The 25259-nt window shown below is 48.4% G+C and overlaps 1 protein-coding gene across 1 annotated transcript in view; it reads right to left on the bottom strand.

Annotated features, from left to right (window-relative positions):
• LOC110493976 (plexin-A1) overlaps positions 1–25259 on the bottom strand; it is a gene marked incomplete in the record, with an annotated part of 289525 nt that overhangs the window by 132054 nt on the left and 132212 nt on the right. The window contains 1 exon segment of the mRNA XM_036949987.1: positions 968–1068. Coding sequence (XP_036805882.1) covers positions 968–1068 — 101 coding nt within the window.

The raw sequence follows: 25259 nt of genomic DNA, 5'->3' as shown, positions 1-25259 counted from the left end.
AAACACACACCCTGAAGTCATGTTAGCCAGCAGGAGAAAGAGAGAGAAACACACTGTGACACCAGGTGTATCTTATATAGCTTTTGCGTTTCGTTGTGTTGGGCTTCGAAAGCAACGTCGACAAAACGACTGCGTTTCCCCACTCCGTTTCCGCCGGTTGTTGTACTTCTCGCTTCAAATTGATCGGTCACAGCGAGGTGACTCCTAAAAGCGTGATACTTGTTTTCGACGATGCGTGTTTGATGTGGTTTTCCCCATTGCATTTGCGCCGATGTCAGAGTGGTCAGAGGGGACAGAGTACCAGGCCGTTAGTGACCTGCCGGTCATTTAGCGAGTTGGGTACTACCAGGGGTGCATTAGATGAGATTAACCGCGACTCAACTGGGTCACATGGAATTTTACTGCGGCTGTGGTGACTGCCGGTGTGGCAGTGATACAGTCACCGCAACATTCCTAGTGTTGACAAGGACACCTGGCACTCTCTGCAATGTTGTCTGCTACTAACAGGTCGATTCATTTATCTCCAGATCATATTGACGATGGAAGAGTCTATGGTATTCTGGCAACAACAAAAAACTTTAATGCTAACAGAACTAGCATAAGGCTAACACAGAGCCTGAGTCCCGATACTCACAAATGTTGCCTCAAAAAGCATCGTATCTGCCCATAGGTGAAAGCGACGGAAGGATTTGGGAGGGGAATGTTTTTAACGAAAAGGTGATGGCATCTCCCAAAGAAAGACGGCAATAACAAACATCACCTTATTTTAGGAGATGCCGTCACCTTTTCAATTCTGGGATAATGCTTTACCCAGACGAGCACACGGTTCCAGAGAAGCCTTCGAGTAACGTCGACATACTTAATTTCTATCTTGAGATTTTGTTTTTGTCCTGTCCAATTCACAAAAGCTGAAGGAGATGACTTTGCTTAACCATTGGGATACACTCTATCTCGAGCGTGAACTTACACATTGTGAAGGACACACCAGCCACAGTGGGGGTCTTTGGAGCCCAGACACTGGCCACAGGTGGTGTACTGCTCACAGCTCTCCACTGGTACCCTGCTCACCTACAGAGACAGAGACAGAAAAATAGAGGGGGAAATGAGAGCGAGAGAGAATGCTGTTATCATTCCAAACCAGTTTAAAGAAATTAAGTGCACACCATGCTAGTAGGATGACACACACACACACACACACACACACACACGCGCATGTCTCGGACAGCACCCGGGTGTAAAAGCAAGCGTGCGTGTGCAGGACTGTGTAACAGCGAGCGACAGTATGGGAGTGTGTGCAAATGTGACTGTGCGCATGCGCGTGTGTGTGTGTGTGGAACTACTTCACAGCGATTAGAGGTAACAGCCTGCTGATGCATGTTCCACAGGATCAGCTTGTAAGTTAACCCTCTACTCTAGAGTAGGCTGATGACAGATGTCTAGCAATAGAGGATCCCCCCCCACCCGTGTGTGTGTGTCGGATATGATGGCTGGGTACTCTGTTTCTTCTGCAGGCTCCCCTTAAAATCATGTGGTGGGAAACGGATCCCTCTAAAACGGTAAGTAAGACCACTGAACACCTCCCCCCCAGGGGTCGTCATTGGAGCAGGGTGAGGGGATCACACAGGCATGGAGACACACCTGGGCAATCAGCGACACATCCTCTGTCTCCGTCTCTCAAACACACACACACACACACAGAGAGAGATTCCAGCTGGAGGCGAGCCAAGTGGAGGCTCACTTTACAACAAGAGAGGGGGAGAAGGGGATGAGGAGAGGGGGATGAGGAGAGGGAGGAAGCTAGAAAAGGGACATATGGTAAAGGGACTTCATCAGGCTGAGGGGTAAGGAGATGTGCCTGGTCGAGTATGTGTGTCAGGAGACGGTCATGGGATGGGGGTTCACATGAACAGTATCTATGTGATCCTGTGTGTGTGTGTGTGTGTGTGTGGGCCCACCATTCCTGTGGAGAGGTGGTGACTTGGTGGGAGCCGTCAGGTAGCCTAGCGTCAGGTAGCCTAGAGTTGGGTCAGTAACCCAAAGGCTGCTAGTTCGATTCCCCGAGCCGACTAGGTGAAAAATCTGCCGACGTGCCTCATGAGCAAGGCACTTAACCTTTATTTAACTTACAGGAGCAATTAGGGTTAATAAATAAAAGCCGCTCTGGTTAAGAGCGTCTGCTAAATGACTGTACATAAGAGAGTCAGATGCCCTCATAGGGCTAAATCCTACTGTTTCCTCTACAACATGTAACATTTACTACCATTGGGTGGGAGCAGCACTGTCAAACCCAAACATGCGCAAGCAAAAACACACTTAAACCACATTAGAGGACAAGTACATTAGAGTTTCTAGTTTGAGAAACAGACGCCTCACAAGTCCTCAACTGGCAGCTTCATTAAATAGTACCCGTTAAATAATACCAGTCTCAACGTCAACGTTGAAGAGGCGACTCTGGTTAGAGCCAGTTTACACTGTTCTGTGAAGGGAGTAGTACACAGCGTTGTACGAGATCTTTAGTTTCTTTGCAATTTCTCGCATGGAATAGCCTTCATTTCTCAGAACAAGAATAGACTGACGAGTTTCAGAAGAAACTGCTTTGTTTCTGGCCATTTTGAGCCTGTAATCGAACCCACAAATGCTGATACTCCAGATACTCAACTAAACTAAATAGGGACAGTTGTATTACTCTATTTAAAATCAGGACAACAGTTTTCAGCTGTGCTAACATAATTGCAAAAGGGTTTTTCTAATGATCAATTAGCCTTTTAAAATGATCAACTTGGATTAGCTAACACAGCAGTGATGGTTGCCGATAATGGGCCTCTGTAGATAATATGCCTATGTAAATATTCCACAGCAACTTCCCAGCTACAATAGTCATTTACAACATTAACAACGTCTACACTGTATTTCTGATCAAATTGATGTCAATTTAAAATGGAAAAAAAAAAAAAAAAGTGTGCTTTTCTTTCAAAAACAAGGACATTTCTAAGCGAACGCCACACTTTTGAACGGTAGTGTATACCTGCCGTATATTCTAGCCTGAAGGACAGTTATCTTAGGTTCCCAGAAGCATCCAGTGAGGAGTTGGCCAGCTGCCCGGACGGGACGCAGAGAGAAATGAAGTGGTGCTGAAGAATGTTAGAAAAAGGAAGAGACTTCTCGCAGCGGATAGGCTCTATGATATAAGACCCCTCTCGCATGTGGAATCCTCTGTTTTAACGAGTGGCGAGGAGTGTGTGAGTGTGTGTGCGCGAGAGCGAGTGTGTGTCTGCCTCTGGTAATAAAAGAGCATTCCCGTAGGCTCTTTTACATTCGTCGCGTGAATGACCTCAAACTACCGCCATCTTGCTTTCTTATTTACAATTTGAAACCAAAGCTGGAACTCAATCCCACTTTCCGTCTCCTTCCTTTTGTCATGCTCAACTATTTATAGACGACGACAGATCTCCGGCTATAAAGTTTCCACCCTTGTTCTCCAATCTGTTTTTACAGTACCCGTACATGCCATCACCTTCTGTTAAAACGCAGTGCTAACAGGCTTTGTGATGGCCGCCCGATGGCTCAAAGGCCCCCGTTAAAGCTTTCAATAGACGCGTTAATTTACCATAAAATCAAGGGATTTTTTAAAATAAAAATGGGAGGTAGGGGCCATGGAGGACCCTCCAGAAAAAAAACTGAGGGACGGGGGGACAGACTTTTACCACAGATGGGAGGATCTTCCCCTGGTGTGGATTATCTAGTCCCTCGGGCAGTGTTCTTCGATCATGGATCTTGGGGGGAGTTGCTTTAGCCCAGCATTTACATACCCATTTCCAATCAATCACAGGCTTAAACGCTGAATAGTAGATGAGTTGTGTCAGTGCAGGGTTATAAGAAAATCTTGGGGCTAGACCAGAGGACAGGGGTGGAGGTAGGATGAAAGGGGGGGGGGGGTGACTGCAGCACTGAATCAGCTCAGCTTGCCTGTCAGAACTCATCTGTCACGTAGCCAGCTGACTCCCAGCAGGTTATGATGAGATTGAGTAAGGCGCTACAGTTATTCCCTGTCATCAGAGCGTCAGTCTCCACCCCCACACTCTACGCGACTCTCCCTAGCATTAGTGCAGCGCCCCATTTCAATAAACGTCTATCATCCTCCATCAGCCGTGCGGTTTAATCTGTGCTCACATGGAACCCGCGCTGCAGAAATCGATACGGCCCGGGAATGGCAGTGGAAATCAAAACGGACGGGAGGGAATGTATTGTAGGGGAGATAATAAAGGAGTCATGAGCGTGTATTATAGGGGAGATGGGGAAATGATAGAGTCGTCATGAGCGTGTATTATAGGGGAGATGATAGAGGAGTCATGAGCGTGTATTATAGGGGAGATGATAGAGGAGTCATGAGCGTGTATTATAGGGGAGATGATAGAGGAGTCATGAGCGTGTATTATAGGGGAGAGGATAGAGGAGTCATGAGTGTATATTATAGGGGAGAGGATAGAGGAGTCATGAGCGTGTATTATAGGGGAGATGATAGAGGAGTCATGAGCGTGTATTATAGGGGAGATGATAGAGGAGTCATGAGCGTGTATTATAGGGGAGATGATAGAGGAGTCATGAGCGTGTATTATAGGGGAGATAATAGAGGAGTCATGAGCGTGTATTATAGGGGAGATGGGGAAATGATAGAGGAGTCATGAGTGTGTATTATAGGGGAGATAGAGGAGTCATGAGCGTGTATTATAGGGGAGGTGATAGAGGAGTCATGAGCGTGTATTATATGGGAGATGGGGAAATGATAGAGGAGTCATGAGTGTGTATTATAGGGAAGATAGAGGAGTCATGAGCGTGTATTATAGGGGAGATGGGGAAATGATAGAGGAGTCATGAGCGTGTATTATAGGGGAGATGATAGAGGAGTCATGAGCGTGTATTATAGGGGAGATGATAGAGGAGTCATGAGCGTGTATTGTAGGGGAGATGATAGAAGATTCATGAGCGTGTATTATAGGGGAGATGATAGAGGAGTCATGAGCGTGTATTATAGGGGAAGTGACAGAGGAGTCATGAGCGTGTATTGTAGCCTAGTGACTTAGCCCAGCAATAGGGCATAGACTTCCATTGGGAATATATGGGGAATCAGTGCAGCGGTGGTTTGTGTTGCTAAGCTAGCCGGCTGCAGGACTATCTAAACCAGGCTAGCGTCCTTATTGACTGGCTTGTAAGGGCTTAGACGGATCGATGACTGGGGGTCTGTTTGATACGTTGACTGATTGGTGATAAGAAGGGAGACAAACAGTGCTGGGGGGGGGGACACGTCATACCCTTTGAAACTGACCTGTGTTCGCTCAATATATATCCATCTGTAGGACAAGGAGAGGAGGCAATGGATACACCTCCCGATGGATGGGCCCATGAAACCAGCATTATCATATTCTCCATGGTGATTGCTATCCTCTTTCCTCTCTCTCTCGTCCTCTCGGCTCGTTTCTCAACCTCTGTGGCCCTTTCAGCTCCCTCCCTTTCTACCACTCGCTCTTTATTCTCTCCATCTGTGCCTTCACCATTCCTCCATTCCTAACATATTCCCCCTCCTCTTCAGCGGTCCCAATGCTGTCACGTCCGACCAAAGACCAACTCTGACCGAGAGCACCCTTCTCCAGTCCAGAGCCCCGGTCTCTTCCCATTACACTACCGCTTAGGGCCCACTTCCTTCAAACCTTCTGTGCACTTCCACTAGCAACACTTGGGCCTTCTATAGAGACTGCTTCTTAAAGTTGCCCGAGTGGCTACACATACTGCAGAGTTGGAGTCCTTGACATGCCCTAGTACTCTATGTACTACCTAGTATGAATTGGAAAGAATGGGGAATTGGAATGAATGGAGATGAATGAGAATGAACGCAAACGACTGTGTGTGGTACAGGATGGACAGAGAGACGTCGTCTTCTTAAACATGCCATTCCTCCCCGAATTTGTATTACATTTTTTTTATTTTATTTACATTTACCTTTATTAAAGCAGGAAAATACCCTTGAGGTTTTTCGAGGGGGACCTGGCAAGAGGTCAGCAGGAAGTAGTCAGTAATTGAGATGTGAACGAACGAGTGAGATCGCTACTGCACTGTACACATTCTCTATATGCTTATCCTAGTAGACAACAACAGCATGGGGCAGCAGGGGAGCCTAGTGGTTGGAGCGTTGGACTAGTAACCGGAAGGTTGCAAGTTCAAATCCCCAGCTGACAAAGTACAAATCTGTCATTCTGCCCCTGAACAGGCAGTTAACCCACTGTTCCTAGGCCGTTATTGAAAATAAGAATTTGTTCTTAACTGACTTGCCTAGTTAAATAAAGGTTTAAAAAAAAAATGTCATCATTTAGATGGGTGCCGATGCATGTTCAGCTCACTCTGTAGAAATTGTCCAAGGCCATGTAGAGTGTGTGGGGGGGGTGGAGAGAGAGAGAGACAGAGAGAGAAAGATAGCTATCCTCTCATCTCCAATCGCATCAACAGAGGCCCATTCCATTCCAATTCTAAGCTTGTCTAATCAAAATCTTTATCTCCGGTACTCATCCCCCCCTTCATACCCTGGGTCCAACCAAGCCCCAGGTCCAGTCCTACCTTCCCACTAGCCTCCAGATCTGGGTTCAAATACTATTCCAAATCATTTCAATACTTTATCTGTGGTCGATGAGCTTAACTGGCATAATGGAAGCAATACAAATAAAAAAGTATAAAAATGACAAAGCCCACCAACCTGGCACTCCAGGCAGCCTAAAGTAAACAAAACAACAACAACAAAAAGTATCTGAAATATTTCAAATAGAATTTGGACCCAGGTGTGATAGAGAGAGATGGAAGCAGCCAGACAGGCCACGGGCCCTGGTAATTAACTGCTGGAGGAGATACACAGCTCCATGGTAAATTACTCTGTCACTTTTGTAAATTGACTTTTTGAAGACTGAGGCACAACAAGCCTTGCCTCTCTCCCCCGCCTGGCATATCCATTATCAGAGAGAGAGTAAAGAAAGAGAGAGAGGAAAGAGTAAAGAAAGAGAGAAAGAGAGAGAGGAAAGAAAGAAAGAGAGAGTGAGAGTAAAGAAAGAGAGAAAGAGAGAGAGGAAAGAAAGAAAGAGAGAGTGAGAGTAAAGAAAGAAGAGAGAGAGTAAGACAGAAGAAAAGAGTAAAGAAAGAGAGAAAGAGAGAGAAAGAGAGAGTAAGAGAGAGTAAGAGAGAGAGTAAGAGAGAGTAAGAGAGAGTAAGAGAGAGAGTAAGAGAGAGAGTAAGAGAGAGTAAGAGAGAGAGTAAGAGAGAGTAAGAGAGAGAGTAAGAGAGAGAGTAAGAGAGAGAGTAAGAGAGAAAGAGAAAGAGAGAGAAAGAGAGAAAGAGAAAAAAAGAAGAGAGTAAAGAAAGAGAAAGAGAGAGAGAAAGAGTAAGTGAGAGAAAGAGAGAGAAAGAAAGGAGTAAATAAAGAGAGAAAGAAAGAAGAGAGTAAAGAGAGAAAGAAAGAAAGAAAGAGAGAGAACGAAAGAAAGAAAGAGAGAGAACGAAAGAAAGAAAGAGAGAGCAGAAAGAGAGAGAGAAAGAAAGAGAGAGAGAGAAAGAGAGAGATACAGCCCGGGATCCCGGTTGTGATACAGCCCGGGATCGAACCAGGGTCTGTAGTGATGCATCTAGCACTGAGATGTAGTGCCTTAGACCTCTGTCCAAAAAGACCAAAACCAACAACCCAAACCAACAATGTCAATGGCATGGTTATGTGTGTTACCTTTATGTGGTTCTGAATGGCTTCTCTCCATGCCAATCACATGCCACACCGTCTTTCCATCCAATCACAATTGAGCAGCAAAGCTACAGAATTACCCATACAGACAAGGCATGATTGAGAGGCAACATATCACTTATTTAAAACATAATCTCCCCTATTCCTTTCGTCCATCCCTCTTCCCCTAACGTTATCACATCCCCCCATCGTTCCGACACGCCTCAAAAAACACCAAACTGAAAAGCGAGAGAAAGAGGGGAGTGTTATCTCGTGACAGCCTAACTTCCATTAGGGCCGTGATGGCATCGAGCACCCCTTCTGCTGCTATCTGTAAAGCATTACCACAGAAACAGTGAGCGAGAGTGAGAGAGAGCGCGAGGGAGAGAGCGCGAGGGAGAGAGAGCGAGGGAGAGAGAGCGAGCGAGGGAGAGCGAGCGAGGGAGAGAGAGCGAGGGAGAGAGAGCGAGGGAGAGAGAGCGAGGGAGAGAGAGCGAGGGAGAGAGAGCGCGAGGGAGAGAGAGCGCGAGGGAGAGAGCGCGAGGGAGAGAGCGCGAGGGAGAGAGCGCGAGGGAGAGAGCGCGAGGGAGAGAGCGCGAGGGAGAGCGCGCGAGGGAGAGAGCGCGCGAGGGAGAGAGCGCGCGAGGGAGAGAGCGCGCGAGGGAGAGAGCGCGCGAGGGAGAGAGCGCGCGAGGGAGAGAGCGCGCGAGGGAGAGAGCGCGCGAGGGAGAGAGCGCGCGAGGGAGAGAGCGCGCGAGGGAGAGAGCGCGCGAGGGAGAGAGCGCGCGAGGGAGAGAGCGCGCGAGGGAGAGAGCGCGCGAGGGAGAGAGCGCGCGAGGGAGAGAAGAGCGCGCGAGGGAGAGAAGAGCGCGCGAGGGAGAGAAGAGCGCGCGAGGGAGAGAAGAGCGCGCGAGGGAGAGAAGAGCGCGCGAGGGAGAGAAGAGCGCGCGAGGGAGAGAAGAGCGCGCGAGGGAGAGAAGAGCGCGCGAGGGAGAGAAGAGCGCGCGAGGGAGAGAAGAGCGCGCGAGGGAGAGAAGAGCGCGCGAGGGAGAGAAGAGCGCGCGAGGGAGAGAAGAGCGCGCGAGGGAGAGAAGAGCGCGCGAGGGAGAGAAGAGCGCGCGAGGGAGAGAAGAGCGCGCGAGGGAGAGAGCGCGCGAGGGAGAGAGCGCGCGAGGGAGAGAGCGCGCGAGGGAGAGAGCGCGCGAGGGAGAGCGCGCGAGGGAGAGCGCGCGAGGGAGAGCGCGCGAGGGAGAGCGCGCGAGGGAGAGCGCGCGAGGGAGAGCGCGCGAGGGAGAGCGCGCGAGGGAGAGAGAGAGAGAGAGCGAGAGCTCGAAGGAGGGAGAGAGAGAGCGAGAGCTCGAAGGAGGGAGAGAGAGAGAGAGCGAGAGCTCGAAGGAGGGAGAGAGAGAGAGAGCGAGAGCTCGAAGGGGGGAGAGAAAGAGCGGGAAGGCGCGAGGGAGAGAGAGAGCGGGAGCGCGCGAGGGAGAGAGAGAGCGGGAGCGCGCGAGGGAGAGAGAGAGCGGGAGCGCGCGAGGGAGAGAGAGAGCGGGAGCGCGCGAGGGAGAGAGAGAGCGGGAGCGCGCGAGGGAGAGCGGGAGCGCGCGAGGAAGAGAGGGAGCGCGCGAGGGAGCACGAGGGCAGGAGAGCGAGAGAGAGCGAGTGAGGGAGCATGAGTGAGGGAGCAAGAGAGAGAGAGCGCGAGGAAGAAAGAGAGGGAGAGAGCACGAGGGCAGGAGAGCGAGAGGGAGAGAGCACGAGGGCAGGAGAGCGAGAGGGAGAGAGCACGAGGGCAGGAGAGCGAGAGAGAGCGAGGAAGGGAGAGCACGAGAGAGAGCGAGGAAGGGAGAGCACGAGCGAGGAAGGGAGAGCAAGAGAGAGAGCGCGCGAGGGAGAGAGAGCGCGCGAGGGAGAGAGAGCGCGCGAGGGAGAGAGAGCGCGCGAGGGAGAGAGAGCGCGCGAGGGAGAGAGAGAGCGCGAGGGAGAGAGAGAGAGCGCGAGGGAGAGAGAGAGCGCGCGAGGGAGAGAGAGAGCGCGCGAGGGAGAGAGAGAGCGCGCGAGGGAGAGAGAGAGCGCGCGAGGGAGAGAGAGAGCGCGCGAGGGAGAGAGAGAGCGCGCGAGGGAGAGAGAGAGCGCGCGAGGGAGAGAGAGAGCGCGCGAGGGAGAGAGAGAGCGCGCGAGGGAGAGAGAGAGCGCGCGAGGGAGAGAGAGAGCGCGCGAGGGAGAGAGAGAGCGCGCGAGGGAGAGAGAGAGCGCGCGAGGGAGAGAGAGAGCGCGCGAGGGAGAGAGAGAGCGCGCGAGGGAGAGAGAGAGCGCGCGAGGGAGAGAGAGAGCGCGCGAGGGAGAGAGAGAGCGCGCGAGGGAGAGAGAGAGCGCGCGAGGGAGAGAGAGAGCGCGCGAGGGAGAGAGAGAGCGCGCGAGGGAGAGAGAGAGCGCGCGAGGGAGAGAGAGAGCGCGCGAGGGAGAGAGAGAGCGCGCGAGGGAGAGAGAGAGCGCGCGAGGGAGAGAGAGAGCGCGGCGCGCGAGGGAGAGAGAGAGCGCGCGAGGGAGAGAGGGAGCGCGCGAGGGAGAGAGCGCGCGAGGGAGAGAGAGAGAGCGCGCGAGGGAGAGAGAGAGCGCGAGGGAGCACGAGGGCAGGAGAGTGAGGGAGCACGAGTGAGGGAGCAAGAGAGAGAGAGCAAGAGAGAGAGCGCGGGAGCACGAGTGAGGAAGCAAGAGAGAGAGCGCGAGGGAGAGAGAGAGAGCGCGAGGGAGAAAGAGAGAGCGCGAGGGAGAGAGCACGAGGGCAGGAGAGCGAGAGAGAGCGAGGAAGGGAGAGCGAGAGAGCGAGGAAGGGAGAGCACGAGAGAGAGCGAGGAAGGGAGAGCACGAGTGAGGGAGCAAGAGAGGGAGCGTGGAGGGAGAGAGAGAGCGCGAGGGAGAGAGAGAGAGAGCGCGAGGGAGAGAGAGAGAGAGCGCGAGGGAGAGAGAGAGAGAGAGAGCGCGAGGAAGAGAGAGAGAGAGCGCGAGGGAGAGAGAGAGAGAGCGCGAGGGAGAGAGAGAGAGAGCACGAGGGAGAGAGAGAGAGAGCGCGAGGGAGAGAGAGAGAGAGCGCGAGGGAGAGAGAGAGAGCGCGAGGGAGAGAGAGAGAGCGCGAGGGAGAGAGAGAGCGCGAGGGAGGGAGAGAGAGAGCGCGAGGGAGGGAAAGACTGGAGATGGGAAACACAGAGAGAAAAACAGAAAGCGATAGCTGAGCACGATCTCCCAGATTAAGACACATGAAAACCTATTCCTAGCCGGCAAATGATCCCACCTGACTATATCTCCTGCCGCAGGTGCCACATTCAAAGGGGATTGCCATCGTTCAAACACTCTTTTCTTTCGAGAGCGAGGGAAGGAGGGGGAAATGGGGGAAAGGAGGGTGAGAAAGCTCTACTCTATTCCCGGAAGGATGACCTGAGGATTATATCCCATTAACACCTTCTGATGAAGGGAGAGCTAGGAGGACAGAAAGGGAGAGCTAGGGGGAGAGAGAAAGAGAGAGCTAGGGGGAGAGAGAGAAAGAGAGAGCTAGGGGGAGAGAGAACGAGAGCTAGGGGAGAGAGAAAGAGAGCTAGGGGGAGAGAGAAAGAGAGCTAGGGGGAGAGAGAAAGAGAGCTAGGGGGAGAGAGAAAGAGAGCTAGGGGGAGAGAGAGCTAGGGGGAAAGAGAAAGAGAGCTAGGGGAGAGAGAAAGAGAGCGCTAGGGAGAGAGAGAGCTAGGGGGAGAGAGAAAGAGAGCTGGGGGAGAGAGAAAGAGAGAGCTAGGGGGAGAGAGAAAGAGAGCTGGGGGAGAGAGAAAGAGAGCTGGGGGAGAGAGAAAGAGAGCTAGGGGGAGAGAGAGCTAGGGGGAAAGAGAAAGAGAGCTAGGGGAGAGAGAAAGAGAGCGCTAGGGAGAGAGAGAGCTAGGGGGAGAGAGAAAGAGAGCTGGGGGAGAGAGAAAGAGAGAGCTAGGGGGAGAGAGAAAGAGAGCTGGGGGAGAGAGAAAGAGAGCTGGGGGAGAGAGAAAGAGAGCTAGGGGAGAGAGAAAGAGAGCTAGGGGAGAGAGAAAGAGAGAGCTAGAGGGAGAAAGAAAAAGAGAGAAAGAGAGCTAGGGGGAGAGAGAGATAGAGCTAGGGGGAGAGAGACAGAGACCTAGGGGAGAGAGAAAGAGAGAGCTAAGGGGGAGAGAACGAGAGAGAAAGAAGAGAGAGAAAGAGCTAGGGGAGAGAGGAAAAGAGAAAGAGCTAGGGGGAGAGAAAGAGAGCTGGGGGAGAGAGAAAGAGAGTATGAGAGCTAGGGGAGAGGGGAAGAGAGAGAAAGAGAGAAATAGAGCTAGGGGAGAGATGAAGAGGGAGAAAGAGCTAGGGGGAGAGAGGAAGAGAGAGAAAAAGCTAGGGGGAGAGAAAGAGAGCTAGGGGAGAAAGAGAGAAAGAAAGAAAGAAAGAAAGAAGGAAAGAGAGAAGGAAAGAGGTAGGGGAGAAAGAGAGAAGGAAAGAGAGAAGGAAAGAGGTAGGGGAGAGAGAGAGAAAGAGAGCTAGGGGGGAGAGAAAGGGACAAATCGAGAGAAAGATAGCTAGGGGAGAGAGAGAAAGAGAAAGCATGAGAAATAGAGCTAGGGGGAGAGAGAAAGAGGGAGAAAGAGAAAGAGCTAGGGGGAGAGAGAAAGAGAGAGAAAGGGAGAGAAAGAGAGGAAGAGAGAGAAGAGAGGGAGAGAGAGAAATAGAGCTAGGGGTAGAGAGGAAGAGAGAGAAAGAGAGCTGGGGGAGAGACGAAAAGAGAGAAAGAGAGCTTGGGGGAGAGAGGAAAAGAGAAAGAGAGCTAGGGGAGAGAAAGAGAGCTAGGGGAGAGAGGAAGAGAGAGAAAGAGAGAGAAAGAGAGTAAGAGAGAGAAAGAGAGTAAGAGACAGAAAGAGAGATAGGGGGAGAGAGGAAAAGAGAGGGAAAGAGCTAGGGGGAGAGAGAAAAGAGAGCTAGGGTGAGAGGAAGAGAGAAAGAGAGCTAGGGGAGAGAGAAAGAGCTAGGGGGAGAGAAAGAGAGCTAGGGGAGAGAGAAAGAGAGCTAGGGGAGAGAGAAAGAGAGCTAGGGGAGAGAGAAAGAGAGAAAGAAAGAGAGAAGGAAAGAGGTAGGGGAGAGAGAGAGAAAGAGAGCTAGGGGGGAGAGAAAGGGACAAAGCGAGAGAAAGATAGCTAGGGGAGAGAGAGAAAGAGAAAGCATGAGAAACAGAGCTAGAGGGAGAGAGAAAGAGAAAGAGAGGGAAAGAGCTAGGGGGAGAGAGAAAGAGAGGGAAAGAGCTAGGGGGAGAGGAAGAGAGAAAGAGAGAGCTAGGGGAGAGAGAAAGAGAGAGAGAAAGAGAGCTAGGGGAGAGAGAAAGAGAGAGGAAGAAAGAGAAAGAGAGCAAGGGGGAGAGAGGAAGAGAGAGAGCTGGGGGAGAGGGGAAGAGAGAAGAAGAGCGAGAGAGAAAGAGAACTAGGGGAAAGAGGAAGAGAGAGAAAGAGCGAGAGAGAGAAAGAGAGCTAGGGGAGAGAGGAAGAGAGCGAAAGAAAAATAGAGCTGGGGGAGAGAGGAAGCGAGAGAAAGAAAAATAGAGCGAGAGAGAAAGAGAGAAATAGCTAGGGGAGAGAAAAAGAGAGAGAAAGAGAGTATGAGAGCTAGGGGGAGAGAAAGAGAGAGAATGAGAGTATGAGAGCTAGGGGGAGAGGGGAAGAGAGCTAGGGGAGAGAGAAAGAGAGAGGAAGAAAGAGAAAGAGAGAAAGAGAGCAAGGGGGAGAGAGGAAGAGAGAGAGAGCTGGGGGAGAGGGGAAGAGAGAGGAAGAGCGAGAGAGAGAAAGAGAGCTAGGGGAGAGAGGAAGCGAGAGAAAGAGCTAGGGGGAGAGAAAGAGAGCTAGGGGAGAGAGAAAGAGAGCTAGGAGAGAACGAGAGAAAGAAAGAGAGAAGGAAAGAGGTAGGGGAGAGAGAGAAAGAGAGCTAGGGGGGAGAGAAAGGGACAAAGCGAGAGAAAGATAGCTAGGTGAGAGAGAGAAAGAGAAAGCATGAGAAACAGAGCTAGAGGGAGAGAGAAAGAGAGGGAAAGAGCTAGGGGGAGAGAGAAAGAGAGCCAGGGAGAGAGGAAGAGAGAGAGAGAGCTAGGGGAGAGAGAAAGAGAGAAAGAGAGCTAGGGGAGAAAGAAAGAGAGGAAGAAAGAGAAAGAGAGAAAGAGAGCAAGGGGGAGAGAGGAAGAGAGAGAGAGAGCTGGGGGAGAGGGGAAGAGAGAGGAAGAGCGAGAGAGAAAGAGCTAGGGGAGAGGGAAAGAGAGAGAAAGAGCGAGAGAGAGAAAGAGAACTAGGGGAGAGAGGAAGAGAGAGAAAGAGCGAGAGAGAGAAAGAGAGCTAGGGGGAGAGAGGAAGAGAGAGAAAGAGCTAGGGGGAGAGAGGAAGAGAGAGAAAGAGCTAGGGGGAGAGAGAAAGAGAGAAAGAGCTAGGGGGAGAGAAAAAGAGAGAGAAATAGAGTATGAGAGCTAGGGGGAGAGAGAGAGAATGAGAGTATGAGAGCTAGGGGGAGAGGGGAAGAGAGCTAGGGGAGAGAGAAAGAGAGAGGAAGAAAGAGAAAGAGAGAAAGAGAGCAAGGGGGAGAGAGGAAGAGAGTGAGAGAGCTGGGGGAGAGGGGAAGAGAGAGGAAGAGCGAGAGAGAAAGAGAACTAGGGGAGAGAGGAAGAGAGAGAAAGAGCGAGAGAGAGAAAGAGCGAGAGAGAGAAAGAGAGCTAGGGGAGAGAGGAAGAGAGAGAAAGAGCTAGGGGAGAGGGAAAGAGAGAGAAAGAGCGAGAGAGAAAGAGAACTAGGGGAGAGAGGAAGAGAGAGAAAGAGCGAGAGAGAGAAAGAGAGCTAGGGGAGAGAGGAAGAGAGCGAAAGAAAAATAGAGCTAGGGGGAGAGAGAAAGAGAGCGAAAGAAAAATAGAGCTAGGGGGAGAGAGGAAGAGAGAGAAAGAGCTAGGGGGAGAGAGGAAGAGAGAGAAAGAGCTAGGGGGAGAGAGAAAGAGAGAAAGAGCTAGGGGAGAGAAAAAGAGAGAGAAAGAGTATGAGAGCTAGGGGGAGAGGGGAAGAGAGGGAAAGAGCTTGGGGGAGAGAGGAAAAGAGAAAGAGAGCTAGGGGGAGAGAAAGAGAGCTAGGGTGAGAGAGAAAAAGAAAGAGAAAGAAAGAGAAGGAAAGAGAGCTGGTGGAGAGAGGAAGAGAGAAAGAGCTAGGGGAGAGAGGAAGAGAGAGAAAGAGAGCTAGGGGGAGAGAGGAAGAGAGAATGAGCTAGGGGGAGAGAGGAAGAGAGAAAAAGATCTAAGGGGAGAGAGGAAGAGAGAAAGAGTGCTGGGAGGAGAGAGGAAAAGAGAAAGAGAGCTAGGGGGAGAGAAAGAGAGCTAGGGGAGAAAGAGAGAGAGAAAGAGAGGAAGAGAGAGCTAGGGGGAGAGAGGAAGAAAGAAGGAGAGAGCTAGGCGGGGAGAGGAGGAGAGAGCTAGGGGAGAGAGGAAGAGAGGAGGAGAGAGGAAGAGAGGAGGAGATAGGAAGAGAAGAGGAGAGAGCTAGGGGAGAGAGAGAAAGAGCTAAGACGAGAGAGGAAGAGAGAGAGAGAGAAAGAGAGAAAGAGAGAGCATGGGGGAGAGAGGAAGAGAGAGAAAGAGATCATGGGAGAGAGAGAGAGAGAGAGAGAGAGAGAGAGAGAGAGAGAGAGAGAGAGAGAAAGAGAGCTAGGGTAGAGAGGAAGAGAGCTAGGGGAAAGAGGAAGAGAGCTAAGGGAGAGAGAGAGAGGGAGAGAAAGAGCTAGGAGAGAGAGAGAAAGAGCTAGGAGAGAGAGAGAGAAAGAGGAGAGAGAGAAAGAGAGTATGAGAGAAAGAGAGAGCATGGGGGAGAGAGGAAGAGAGAGAAAGAGAAAGCATGGGGGAGAGAGGAAGAGAGAAAGAGATCATGGGGAGAGAGGGAGAGAGAGAGAGATAATGGGAGAGAGAGAGATAATGGGAGAGAGAGAGCGAGAGAGAAAGAGCTAGGGTAGAGAGGAAGAGAGCGAAAGAGAGTATGAGAGCTAGGGGAGAGAGAAAGAGAGCTAGGGGAAAGAGGAAGAGAGAGCTAGAAGAGAGAGAAGGAGAGAGAGAAAGAGCTAGGAGAGAGAGAGAGAGAGAGAGAGAGAGAGAGAGAGAGAGAGAGAGAGAGAGAGAGAGAGAGAGAGAGAGAGAGAGAGGAGAGAGAAAGAGAGTATGAGAGCTAGGGGAGAGGGGAAGAGAGCGAAAGAGAGCTAGGGGAAAGAGGAAGAGAGAGCTACGGGATAGAGAGAGGGAGAGAGAGAAAGAGCTGAGAGAGAGAGAGGAGAGAGAGAAAGAGCTAGGGTAGAGGGGAAGAGAGCGAAAGAGAGAAAGAGAGCTAGGGGAAAGAGGAAGAGAGAGCTAGGGGAGAGAGAGAGGGAGAGAAAGAGCTAGGAGAGAGAGAAAGAGCTAGGAGAGAGAGAGAGAGAGAGAGAGAGAGAGAGAGAGAGAAAGAGGAGAGAGAGAAAGAGAGTATGAGAGAAAGAGAGCGCATGGGGGAGAGAGGAAGAGAGAGAAAGAGAAAGCATGGGGGAGAGCGGAAGAGAGAAAGAGATCATGGGGAGAGAGGGAGAGAGAGAGAGAGATAATGGGAGAGAGAGAGAGAGAGAGATAATGGGAGAGAGAGAGCGAGAGAGAGTATGAGAGCTAGGGGAGAGAGAAAGAGAGCCAGGGGAGAGAGAAAGAGAGCTAGGGGAAAGAGGAAGAGAGAGCTAGGAGAGAGAGAGGGAGAGAGAGAAAGAGCTAGGAGAGAGAGAGAGAGAGAGAGAGAGAGAGAGAGAGAGAGAGAGAGAGAGAGAGAGAGAGAGAGAGAGAGAGAGAGAGAGAAAGAGAGTATGAGAGCTAGGGGAGAGGGGAAGAGAGCGAAAGAGAGATAGGGGAAAGAAGAAGAGAGAGCTAGGGATAGAGAGAGAGGGAGAGAGAGAAAGAGCTAGGAGAGAGAGGAGAGAGAGAAAGAGCTAGGGTAGAGAGGAAGAGAGCGAAAGAGAGTATGAGAGCTAGGGGAGAGAGAAAGAGAGCTAGGGGAGAGAGGAAGAGAGAGCTAGGAGAGAGAGAGGGAGAGAGAGAAAGAGCTAGGAGAGAGAGAGAGAGAGAGAGAGAGAGAGAGAGAAAGAGCTAGGGTAGAGAGGAAGAGAGCGAAAGAGAGTATGAGAGCTAGGGGAGAGGGGAAGAGAGCGAAAGAGAGAAAGAGAGCTAGGGGACAGAGGAAGAGAGAGCTAGGGGAGAGAGAGAGAGGGAGAGAGAAAGAGCTAGGAGAGAGAGAAAGAGCTAGGCGAGAGAGAAAGAGCTAGGAGAGCTAAGAGAGAGAGAGAGAGAGAGAGAGAGAGAGAGAGAGAGAGAGAGAGAGAGAGAGAGAGAGAGAGAGAGCGAGAGAGAGAAAGAAGAGAGCGAGAGAGAGAGAGAAAGAGAGAGAGAGAAAGAGAGAGAAAGAGAGAGAAAGAGAGAGAAAGAGAGAGAGAGAAAGAGAGAGAAAGAGAGAGAAAGAGAGAGAAAGAGAGAGAGAAAGAGAAAGAGAGAGAGAAAGAGAAAGAGAGGGAAAGAGAAAGAGAGGGAAAGAGAGAGGGAAAGAGAGGAAGAGAAGAGAGGAAGAGAGATGAAGAGAGATGAAGAGAGCTTGAGAGAGCTAGGGGGAAAGAGAGGAAGGAGTAGGAGTTGATGGTGGAAGGATTTGTTCCGTTCCTTTATTCCTCTTTTTCAGAAATGCAAACTCAAATCACACACCCACACCATCTGCAGCAGGTTGAGATCCAGCTGCTGTCCGTCAGAGAGACACTCTCTTTGCCACTGCTAAAAGTCTCACACACGTCGCACCAAATGCGGATCAGTTTTAGAGACCACCCACTGTAGAAGTCTGACTGCCGACCTTTTCTCATGCGATTCCACATGTAAAATGCGACCCGATTCGGGTCACTATCCGTACGGTCGCCAGTCGCGACTTCACAGGGGAGCGGCTTGAACGTACAAAATTCTCTGACATGTGAACTTTCATGTGCCTTAATAACAAACTTTTAGGCCATCTGTAAACACGAATGAAGTTCGCAAATTCATCTCAGAGACGCCAAGTACTGATCTAAGGTCAATTTGGAGTGTGGTGATAAAAGGCCTCTCTCTACCCCTCCGCCTAAATGACTAGGAATCAGCAGCTTGTTACATCTCAGACAAGGGTGTGGAATGTAAGTGGCCCAATGCCGCTGTACGCTGATCTGAGGCCAGTTTGGAGTGTGGTTGCCTAATAGTGAAGGTTAGGATTGGGGTGAGACCAGTGGTTTGGGGTAATGTCTCTCACACACACACTCTCACTCACACACACACACACACACACACACACACACAGTTGACTGTGGTTTGATTATGCTCAGGGGTCAGGTACAGTATGATAACTGCTGGGGGTAGTGCCATGGAGACCAATGTTTGCCCAAAACTCAGCAGAGACTTGGAGAGAGGGAGGGGAGAGAGGGGGGGGGGGGGGGGCAAAACGCTGGACATCGCTGATGATATCACACGTGAAACGACTATCATTTTGAAACGTGAGTGTGTGACGTTTAGTGTTCATTCCTAATCGGTTTTTTTTTTGCTGATGCCGTTTTTGTGTCTTCTCAATTTTGTTTGTTTATTTTGGTAACGTAAACACTTGTTTCCCGTGTCAATAAAGTGAACTGAATTGAGAGAGCAAATACAAAGAGAAGTGAGAGAATGAGAAATTTGGGGAAGAGAGAAAGAGAGAGAGAGAGAGAGAGAGAGAGAGAGAGAGAGAGAGAGAGAGAGAGAGAGAGAGAGAGAGAGAGAGAGAGAGAGAGAGAGAGAGAGAGAGAGAGAGAGAGAGAGAGAGAGAGAGAGAGAGAGAGAGAGAGAGAGAGAGAGAGAGAGAGAGAGAGAGAGAGAGAGAGAGAGAGAGAGAGAGAGAGAGAGAGAGAGAGAGAGAGAGAGAGAGAGAGAGAGAGAGAGAGAGAGAGAGAGAGAGAGAGAGAGAGAGAGAGAGAGAGAGAGAGAGAGAGAGAGAGAGAGAGAGAGAGAGAGAGAGAGAGCGAGGAAGCAAGCAATCGTGAGCATGACAGAGAGAGGGAGCGTAAGAAAGAAAGAGAAGACAGAGCTTTGGCAATGTTAACATATGTTTCCCATGCCAATAAAGCCCTTAAATTGAGAGAGCGAGAGAGCGAGAGAACGAGAGAGATGGGACAAACACCAAATTGACACTCTGCATGCAGAATTCTGCAAAAATATTCTCCATGTACAACTTTCGAACACCAAATAATGCATGAAGAGCAGAATTAGGCCGATACCCGCTAATGATCAAAATCCAGAAAAGACCCGTTAAATTCTTCAACCACCTAAAAGGAAGCGATTCCCAAACCTCCCAGAACCTTTTATGGCTGCAGGGGCAGTATTGAGTAGCTTGGATGAAAATGTGCCCATTGTAAACAGCCAGCTCCTCAGTCTCAGTTGCTAATATATGCATATTATTATTAGTATTGGATAGAAAACACTCTGAAGTTTCTAAAACTGTTTGAATTATGTCTGTGAGTATAACACAACTCAAAAATTCCACTTCCTGTTTTTTTTTCTGGGGGTGTCAGAATTTCAACAAAACTCTCATTGAAATTACAGCGAGATATGGATGAGTTTTCACTTCCTATGCCTTCCACTAGATGTCAACAGTCAATAGAACTTTGTCTGATGACTCTAATGTGGAGGGTCGAATGAGACAGGAAATAGTCACCACTGCCACGAGTTGACCATGCTTTCACCATGCGCGTTCACAGGGGAAGGACCTGCGTTCCACCGGTCATCTGAAGTCATTCTAATTCTCCGGTTGGAACGTTATTCAAGATGTATGTAAACAACATTCTAATGTTTGATTCAGTACATCGTTTGACATGTTTCTACTGACTGTTACAGAACTTTGACATTTTGTCACGTTATAGTGGACGCGCTTTGTGACTTTGGAATTGTTTACCAAACGCGCTAACCAAAGTAGCTAATTGGACATAAATAACGGACATTTTCGAACAAATCAAGCATTTATTGTGGACCTGGGATTCCTAGGACTGCATTCTGATGAAGTTCATCAAAGGTAAGGAAACATTTATCATGTATTTTCTGGTTTCTGTTGACTCCAACATGGCCGCTAATTTGGCTTCTGTTCTGAGCGCCGTCTCAGATTATTGCATGTGTTGTTTTTTCCGTAAACCTTTTTTGAAATCTGACACAGCGGTTGCATTAAGGAGAGGTATATCTTTACTTCCATGTATATAACTTGTATTATCATCTACATTTATGATGAGTATTTCAGTTGAAACGATGTGGCTATGCAAAATGACTTGATGTTTTTGGAACAAGTGAATCTAATAAACCAATGTAAACTCATATTTTTTTATATAAATATGAACTTTATCAAACAAAACATGCATGTATTGTGTAACATGAAGTTCTATGAGTGTCATCTGATGTAGATAATTCAAGGTTAGTGATTAATTGTATCTTTATTTCTGGGTTTTTTGAATGCTATATTTTGCTAGAAAATGGCTGTGCTTATTGTGGTTTGGTGGAGACCTAACATAATCGTTTGTAGTGCTTTAGCTGAAAAGCCTATTTGAAATCGGACACTTTGGTGGGATTAACAACGAGATTACATTTAAAATGATATAAAACACATGTATGTTTTAGGAATTGTAATTATGAGATTTCTGTGGTTTGAATTTGGCGCCCTCTATTTTCACTGATAGTTGTCATATCGATCCCGGTATTGGGATTGTAGCCATAACAAGATAACAAAGCCATCACCTACAGAGAGATGAACCTTGAGAAGAGTCCCCTAAGCATGCTGGTCCCGGGGCTCTGTTCACAAACACAGACCCCACAGAGCCCCAGGATAGCAGCACAATTAGACCCAATCAAATCATGAGAAAACAAAAAGATAATTACTTGACACATTGGAAAGAACAAAAAAAACAGTAAACTAGAATGCTATTTGGCCCGAAACAAAGAGTACACAGTGGCAGAATACCTGACCACTGTGACTGACCCAAAATTAAGGAAAGCTTTGACTATGTACAGACTTAGTGAGCATAGCCTTGCTATTGAGAAAGGCCGCCGTAGGTAGACATGGCTCTCAAGAGAAGACAGGCTATGTGCACACTGCCCACAAAATGAGGTGGAAACTGAGCTGCACTTCCTAACCTCCTGCCCAATGTATGAACATATTAGAGACACATATTTCCCTCAGATTACACAAAGATTTCGAAAACAAACCCAATTTGGATAAACTCCCATATCTACTGGGTGAAATTCCACAGTGTGCCGTCACAGCAGCAAGATTTGTGACCTGTTGCCACAAGAAAAGGGCAACCAGTGAAGAACAAACACCATTGTAAATACAACCCATATTTATGCTTATTCATTTTCCTTTGTGTACTTTAACCATTTGTACAACACTGTACATATACATATATGACATTTGTAATGTCTTTATTCTTTTGAAACTTCTGTATGTGTAATGTTTACTGTTCATTTCTATTGTTTATTTCACTTTTGTATATTATCTACCTCACTTGCTTTGGCAATGTTAACACATGTTTCCCATGCCAATAAAGCCCCTTGAATTGAATTGTGAGAGAGAGAGAGAAATGACAAGATAATTGAGAGGGTCAGAGACCTAGCTAATCGTCTTGGAGGCAAGGTGAGACAGTAAGTTCGTTGAGGCCTAGGTGTGTGTGTGTGTGGGGGGGGGGGGGGGGGGGTTTCAATAACAACATTCACACAGTTACCATGGCTGGCACAGACACACGTCAGAGTGTGTGTGTGTTTAGGAGGAAGGCGCTAGCTAGACGACCTCTGGTATTTGAGCCGTACACCCCTCCCCCGCTCATCTGCCGTCTCTACCTCACTCTCCTCACACCAGTCGTAAACATTAGGCATTCATTCAGACTGGTTAAGGATTAACCCAAACCAGTCGTAAACATTAGGCATTCATTCAGACTGGTGTAGGTTAATCCTTAACCAGTCGTAAACATTAGGCATTCATTCAGACTGGTTAAGGATTAACCCACACCAGTCGTAAACATTAGGCATTCATTCAGACTGGTCAAGGATTAACCCACACCAGTCGTAAACATTAGGCATTCATTCAGACTGGTTAAGGATTAACCCACACCAGTCGTAAACATTAGGCATTCATTCAGACTGGTTAAGGATTAACCTACGCCAGTCATAAACATTAGGCATTCATTCAGGCCGGTTAAGGATTAACCCACACCAGTCGTAAACATTAGGCATTCATTCAGACCGGTTAAGGATTAACCCACACCAGTTGTAAATATTAGGCATTAATTCAGACTGGTGTAGGTTAATCCTTAACCAGTCGTAAACATTAGGCATTCATTCAGACTGGTGTAGGTTAATCCTTAACCAGTCGTAAACATTAGGCATTAATTCAGACTGGTTAAGGATTAACCCACACCAGTCGTAAACATTAGGCATTCATTCAAACTGGTGTAGGTTAATCCTTAACCAGTCGTAAACATTAGGCATTCATTCAGACTGGTTAAGGATTAACCCACACCAGTCGTAAACATTAGGCATTCATTCAGACTGGTCAAGGATTAACCCACACCAGTCGTAAACATTAGGCATTCATTCAGACTGGTTAAGGATTAACCCACACCAGTCGTAAACATTAGGCATTCATACAGACTGGTTAAGGATTAACCTACGCCAGTCGTAAACATTAGGCATTCATTCAGGCCGGTTAAGGATTAACCCACACCAGTCGTAAACATTAGGCATTCATTCAGACTGGTTAAGGATTAACCTACGCCAGTCGTAAACATTAGGCATTCATTTAGACCGGTTAAGGATTAACCCACACCAGTTGTAAATATTAGGCATTAATTCAGACTGGTGTAGGTTAATCCTGAACCAGTCGTAAACATTAGGCATTCATTCAGACTGGTGTAGGTTAATCCTTAACCAGTCGTAAACATTAGGCATTCATTCAGACTGGTTAAGGATTAACCTACACCAGTCGTAAACATTAGGCATTCATTCAGACTGGTTAAGGATTAACCCACACCAGTCGTAAACATTAGGCATTCATTCAGACTGGTTAAGGATTAACACACACCAGTCGTAAACATTAGGCATTCATTCAGACTGGTCAAGGATTAACCCACACCAGTCGTAAACATTAGGCATTCATTCAGACTGGTTAAGGATTAACCCACACCAGTCGTAAACATTAGGCATTCATTCAGACTGGTCAAGAATTAACCCACACCAGTCGTAAACATTAGGCATTCATTCAGACTGGTTAAGGATTAACCCACACCAGTCGTAAACATTAGGCATTCATTCAGACTGGTTAAGGATTAACCCACACCAGTCGTAAACATTAGGCATTAATTCAGACTGGTTAAGGATTAACCCACACCAGTCGTAAACATTAGGCATTCATTCAAACTGGTGTAGGTTAATCTTTAACCAGTCGTAAACATTAGGCATTCATTCAGACTGGTTAAGTATTAACCCACACCAGTCGTAAACATTAGGCATTCATTCAGACTGGTCAAGGATTAACCCACACCAGTCGTAAACATTAGGCATTCATTCAGACTGGTTAAGGATTAACCCACACCAATCGTAAACATTAGGCATTTGTTCAGACTGGTCAAGGATTAACCCACGCCAGTCGTAAACATTAGTCATTCATTCAGGCCGGTTAAGGATTAACCCACACCAGTCGTAAACATTAGGCATTCATTCAGACTGGTTAAGGATTAACCTACGCCAGTCGTAAACATTAGGCATTCATTTAGACCGGTTAAGGATTAACCCACACCAGTTGTAAATATTAGGCATTAATTCAGACTGGTGTAGGTTAATCCTGAACCAGTCGTAAACATTAGGCATTCATTCAGACTGGTGTAGGTTAATCCTTAACCAGTCGTAAACATTAGGCATTCATTCAGACTGGTTAAGGATTAACCTACACCAGTCGTAAACATTAGGCATTCATTCAGACTGGTTAAGGATTAACCCACACCAGTCGTAAACATTAGGCATTCATTCAGACTGGTTAAGGATTAACCCACGCCAGTCGTAAACATTAGGCATTCATTCAGACTGGTTAACTGATTAACCTACACCAGTCGTAAACATTAGGCATTCATTCAGACTGGTTAATGATTAACCTACACCAGTCGTAAACATTAGGCATTCATTCAGACTGGTTAATTCTTGTGACTCTCAAACCCGGGTCCGGGAGCGTAATCATCGCCTGACACTAATTAGCATAACGAAACATAAATCTTCCTAGAAAATCTTCCTATTCATGAAAATCACAAGTGAAATATATTGGAACACAGTTTAGCCTTTTGTTAATCACCCTGTCATCTCAGATTTTCAAAATATGCTTTACAGCCAAAGCTAGACAAGCATTTGTGTAAGTTTATCATAGACTAGCATAGCATTATGCCTTGCTAGCAGCAGGTAACCTTGTCACGAAAATCAAAAAAGCAATCAAATTAAATCGTTTATCTTTGATGAACTACCTTTGATAACCAGTCGTAAACATTAGGCATTCATTCCAACTCGGCTTGCTAAATAGTTGTGGACGGATTGCAGAATGGTTTAAGGCGCGAGCTCCGGTGCCAAAGGGCAGTTCGCCGTAGAGGGGCACTCGTTTATTTTGTAATGTTTTTTGTTGTTGCCCCTAGTGGCGGGTTTTGACGGCGTCACTCGATGTCCTGCGGACCTACACAAACTTTAAACCTCACCGTGGATCTGGAGTGACCCCTCTGGTGTGTGTGTGTGTGTGTGTGTTACTGACGTATCCAAGTGTGACTGTGTATCATGACACCTGTGAACACGCATCTAGATTTACTGTAAGGCTCAGAGTACGTCAGCTTTAACCTCATCCCTAGCCATCTAACAGAACAATGTAATATGCATTGTTATTATATTTCAGCCGAGATTCAACCACATAGTCTCTACTTCAAACAGGTTTAATGCAGCCAACAGCAAGTGCACAAAGTTTGTCCAGGAACTTTTCCTGGCTTTGTACTGAGGCAACGTTACGCAAACACCCTCTAATTCAGGCGGGTTTAGGACAGCCGGCAAGCAAGCAAAGTTTCCTCCAGGAACTTAAGACATTTGCTTTGTTTGTACTGAGGCGGTGTTTGGCGTCGAGCCTTCCAATGCTAATGAGGTTGGCTGGGCGGCCAAGTATCTGTGGGTTCAAACCCATTTGACGTACACGTGGTGCCCCCCTGAGAAAGGAAAGTAGTTGATGAAAAGGCTGGCTGAAACCCATCCGACCAGAGACAAAACAGGATAGAACAAGTGGCTGCGCTGTGAGAGAGGGGGTTGGGGATTCGAACCCGCAACCTTGGGATAATGGGGATGCTCTTGGTTGTGGAGCAGGGTCTTTGTTAGGAACGTGTGTGTGTGTGTGTGTATATGGGGGGGGGGGGGGGGGGGGGGGGGGGG

Source organism: Oncorhynchus mykiss, chromosome 17 (genome assembly GCF_013265735.2).
Source record: "Oncorhynchus mykiss isolate Arlee chromosome 17, USDA_OmykA_1.1, whole genome shotgun sequence".
Classification (NCBI taxonomy): Eukaryota; Metazoa; Chordata; class Actinopteri; order Salmoniformes; family Salmonidae; genus Oncorhynchus; species Oncorhynchus mykiss.
The sequence above is the reverse complement of the archived record's forward strand: the minus strand, read 5'-3'. Positions and strand labels throughout refer to the sequence as shown.